This window comes from Arachis duranensis, chromosome 5, assembly GCF_000817695.3.
Source record: "Arachis duranensis cultivar V14167 chromosome 5, aradu.V14167.gnm2.J7QH, whole genome shotgun sequence".
In the NCBI taxonomy this organism is placed as follows: domain Eukaryota; kingdom Viridiplantae; phylum Streptophyta; class Magnoliopsida; order Fabales; family Fabaceae; genus Arachis; species Arachis duranensis.
In genome coordinates, this window is record NC_029776.3 from 90,234,074 (window position 1) to 90,239,346 (window position 5,273).

Below are 5,273 nucleotides of genomic sequence, written 5' to 3' on the forward strand. Positions count from 1 at the left end.
CATGTGGCACTTAACGGCTGACTCATCACCTGAACGTGACACGTTGGACTCTACCGTTAGAATTTCACGGAGAAAACTAACAGAAGGACTAAAATGATGGACGTTTACAAAAGTTGGGGACTAATTACATAATTAAATTTTGTTGGGGACCAAAACGTCCACTTCAAAATTCTTTGGGGACCAATTTGGGTAAATACTCTAAAATGAAACATACAAACAACAAGACATGAAACTAATCAAACCATAATAATATGCTTTTCATTTAAGAGAATATGAGTCTTAGTACATATCTTTTTGTTGAATCTAGAATTGTGTATGTAATAAGAATGGTTCAATAATAATTTTTTTGAAAATATATTATATTAAAAATCAAATAGGTTTTACTTAACTTTAAAAGTTAATTTGATTATAATATCTACTAATACTTTTTTTCTAATAAATACTTAAAAAATTTAGTAAATTACGCCGAAAAATAGACAAAAAACTGATATGTCTCTCTTAAAAAATAAATTGATACACTTAATTTTAATCTAGTTCTCAAAATTTGGATATATACAATTTAATTCTCCAACTTAGCATTTAAAACTCACATTAATCTCTAATTTTATTTTGTCATAGAACCGTTAACAACAATATATGCTAAAATAGACGGATAACTATTTTACTATATTTTTTAATAGTTATTTGAAAAAACAATTGAAACTTTTGTATACTAATTTTTTTAACAAAATATTTAAAAAATCTTATTCTTAATTTTACTTAAGGTTTTTAAAATTTTTTTAAAAAATAAATTGAAATAAAAAATTTTAATTACTACAACAAAATAGTTAAAAAATTCAGCATAATTCGTTTAATTATTTAATTTTAGCGGTAAAACTATATTAAAGTTAAATAATTTTTTTAAAATTTAAATAAAATATTTTAAATTTAAAAATAAAAATAAAATTACATTCAAATATAAAAAATTAATTTAATACTTTATCTTCAGTTTACTACCATTGTCAGTCTCTAGTTTCTTTGCTGACCCATTCTCCTTGGTTCTCTCTTCATTTTTCTTTCTCTCTTTCAACAGGTGAGAATTTGACTGTGTTAGTCCGGATATGAGTGAGTGAAAGAGGTGACACCGTGACACCAATAATCGGTATGGTTATTTTGGGTGAGTGAATTCGTGCATAAGAACAAACTGCTAGAGAGATTCTTTAAACAAAGGAATTTTATTTCTTAAAATTAATTAAAATTTTCAACAGATTAGTTGGTTTTCTTTTTCTTTATCAACGTGTCATTATTTTTGGAACTCATTAAAATTATACCACCCTGATATTAGGCATATTATTACCCTATACCATTATTTTGACATTTAGGTCTTTTTTTCTTACGTGTGTTGACTCAAAAAATACTATTCAAAGATGCACATATAAAATAAAAATTTACGTATAGTTAATTTTATATAAAATTTTTTGGCGACTTAATTTTATATAAAGTTAATAATTAAAAGTTATTAAACTTTATACAAAAACAATTTTTTCTTACTAAAATGGTAATATTTAAGAAATAAGTTATAAAAAGTTGACATGTAAAAAGTCCAATTAGTCGGAGAAAACAAAAATAAAATAGACGTATTGATAGATGTATTAGTTAGAATTATAATTATGATGATGATTTATTACGTGTTTGTGCGATACGGAAGGAGACTAGACGACACAGTGAAAGGTACCATTATCATTCAGAATGACCACCGGGAACGGGAAGGACGATTTCGTCCCTTACTCTCCCCTTCCCTCAAACCCTAATCCCATCCCTTACAATTACCATTCTTACCCTTCTTATTCCCCACCTCAAAACGTCGTCGTTCTTCTCCCCCGCTACCACCCCGACACCACCTCCCGCCGCCGCCGCCGCTGCCTCTGCTACTCCGCCTTATTCTTCCTCTTCATCATTCTCGCTGTCGCCGTCTTCTTCATCTACCCCTCCGACCCGGACATCCGCCTCGCTCGGATCCGCCTCAACCGGATCGGCATCCGAGCTGACCCGATACCGGTTCTCGACGTGTCCTTCTCCGTCACCGTTAAGGTTCGTAACAAGGACTTCTTCTCTGTAACTTATGACCGCCTCTTTGTTTCCATTGGGTACCGCGGCCGCCAGCTCGGGGTGGTGGAAGCCGCCGGAGGCAAGATCAAGGCGCGCGCCTCGTCCTACGTGGACGCCACGCTGGTCATTGATGGGTTCGAGGTGATCTACGACGCTTTCTACTTGCTTGAGGATCTTGCTAAGGGTGTTATCCCCTTCGATACACAAACGCGCGTGGAAGGGAAGCTAGGGTTGTTCTTCTTCGATGTTCCGTTGAAGGTAGGTGCTGATTCACTTCTCAATTGAAGTTTTCAGCTAAATCTTATTATGCTGGCTTCTGAAAATTGTTTTAATGGTCCGTCTATGAAATTTGCTACTGATTTTACTATTAAGAGACTCATTTGATCTTGGAGTATGGAATGATATATTTGGGGACATGAAATAGGTCACACCATTAATGATGCCTATAATTTTGGGACTAAAATAGGGTTTGCAAGTTCAAATTGCTGAATATTTTCCCCCAATTCTCATGTTTCCTGAGTGGAACTTATTTTGTGATTTTTTTTCCATGCTGAATCCAGGCAACTGTGTCATGTGAAGTGTATGTGAATGTGAAAAACCAGACAGTTGCTCGTCAAGACTGCTATCCTGAGGTTAGAATCTGAATTTTTGTTTCTTCTGTAAGAATGATAGATTGGTCGTTTATCTCTATGTTTGTGGCCAATGAATGATAAATGATTCATTTCATGGCTTTTTTCCTTTCAATAATTGGTGGGATTGCCGATGAGCCTTTGCCGGATGGTTAAGGGGAGGTGAACTAAGGTCTTCAAGTGAGAGGACCCGGGTTCAAGCCGTGGGGAGAGTTGTGGCTATCTTTGCTATTCTTCGCTTTTCCAGGCTGGGTCAAGGGGCCAGCCGGCCAGGGGATTAGTTCGTTAGCTGGTTTGAAAAACCCAGATAGAACTGCTGGATACTTCTTATTTATGCTTGGATAGCATGTTTTGTTTTTCCAAAAATGCTACTAATGTCAATAATTCCCCCTTTTTTTTGGCAGCATTTGGTTTGTCTTGTGTTATTAATTACTGATTGCTGATTAAAGTTTTTTCCTAGCTGCGTATTCTACGTATTAGATTCCCTCCTTTCCTTTTCCAAACACCTTTATTTGGGGTCTCTCTTTTAAGTCTGCATAATTATCCTGACTTGGAAGAATTCCGTGCTTTGTGATCGTTTGATTGTACTTGGTATTCATTTTGGTTATCCAGTTTCAAGTTTAAGCCATTTTTTTGTTAGGTGGAAGCTTCCTGGATTTTATAGTTGTCTTTGTTTCATAAAATCCAGAGTGCTTCTCAAATACATTCAATACTAGTTCTAGAAGCATACATAACGTAACCGCTCATTTTAGCTTTTGTAAATACCTTCTTAACATTGCAAATAAAAACTGAGTTGTATATGCTTTTTAGTAAGCATCACAAACGTTGCAATCGTTATTATATCTACCACAAACGTTGCGTTGTCCTTGGCTTATACAATTCTTGCTTGGCCTGCATTTTAGTTTTGGCAATGCAAAACCATGTGGCTAAGTAGATAATTTATTCAATGCATTCATCAGTTTCATACAGAAAAACTTTGCTAATCAATTGTTCATTTGCTTCAGTCACTGGGTGATAAGCTGGATCAAAGCACAAATGTTGGAGCTGAAGATGCATGACTCCGTAGCAATCTTTAGCATGCTCTGTTCATATCACGGTGGTGTGTTCTGTTCCTTGCATTAATTTTACCAGGATGTATAATTTTGAATATGATTGACACATGACACACACCCTTGTAAATTCTGATTGACCAAAAATTACTTTGTTATGTACGTATGAGGTAGATGAGATAGGAGCTTTGTTAGTCCAGTGATTGAGAAATAAATTAATTGGTTTTCCTGATAAAACTACGAAAGAATGTGTTTTCAGCAATCATGAAACTAAATCAATTGATATCATGCTTGGTTTAGTTAACTTAGAATCTCTAGTAAAAGAGAAATAGATTAAAAGAAATCGAACCTCCTGGCTTTTGCGGGTACTATTAACTACCATAGTGATTAGTGAGAATACAAAGATAAACATGTGACGCAACCCCCTGAAGGAAAAAAAGGGTTCTACTGGACACATATATTGATCTTCCATTTTGTTCTATCTATTATTTTAATAAAATGTGGACATATCAAAGTCAAGGATTCAGATCCTTTGATTGATCTTGAGCAAGCCCAACTGCCCAAGTTAATGTTAAGAGAGAGAGATAGACACATCATACATGTATTATGAATGCGTATAGTTCTCTTCGAATTTGTAGGGTCCAATTTAGGCATTTGTGTTTATCTTTTTCCTAACATAATATAGTTTAAAACTAACATGGGAGATGATTCTAGCCCCAAAATCACAGGAAGGTCATTGTAGTGACATGTAGAATGTTCGGAGCTTTGAAATGTCAGAGGTTATAGCACATTACAGGCAAATTGAATTGTGCACTTCACTTTCAATTCGATGGTGGTATATCTTCTTCATGTGTGGTTGATAAGTTGCTATCTAGAATCCAATTTCTGGTAGCTGTCTACTTTAACAAATATTCTGTGTTCATTAATGGGTTATGAGCACTGGCAAAAAGAACAAAAGGTGTGAGTTCTAGGTGGTGGAAAACATGCCATTTAATTAATGGGAAAATAAACTTATTACTTTAAGTGCAGATTTATGTTATAAACTTATAATTTAAAGATTAGGTTCTTTTGATATATTTCTTATGGCAACTATTATACTTACAAAAATCTTTCATGATCTATTCCAACAGTGTTATTGTCTGTTCTCATAGGCAAAACCATTATATTTGATATCAGTAGATTGAGTTATTTAAGAGACACTGCTTATTGCACCCAACACCTAGTCATGGTTAAGGAATTTTTTAAGAGATGGGCATATTATAAAGTGATTTAACTGCTGATTTATTTTCCAGCAACAGGCATTACATACTTTAAACTGTTCTCCTTAACCATCTTTGTTGTTAACGTCTTGCTTTAGTCATCATATATAAAGACAGTCCAATCGTTGTTTATTGTTTGTGTAAACTACTGTTATCCAATTATATCTGTACTTAAAAAATTTTAGAAATACTTAACAATTGAATCAAAGAATATACTGTAATTTTTTTTTTTTTTTTGCTTAACAAAA

General features: G+C 33.9%; 1 protein-coding gene across 1 annotated transcript; it reads left to right on the top strand.

Moving 5' to 3' along the window:
* Window positions 1-1,663: 1,663 nt before the first annotated feature.
* Window positions 1,664-4,028, top strand: LOC107490262 (uncharacterized). The gene is made up of 3 exons (XM_016111018.3): window positions 1,664-2,346; window positions 2,649-2,720; window positions 3,722-4,028. The coding sequence occupies exons 1-3, from the start codon at window positions 1,729-1,731 to the stop codon at window positions 3,773-3,775; spliced, it is 744 nt and encodes a 247-aa protein (XP_015966504.1). The 5' UTR covers window positions 1,664-1,728; the 3' UTR covers window positions 3,776-4,028.
* The last annotated feature ends 1,245 nt before the right edge of the window (window positions 4,029-5,273 follow it).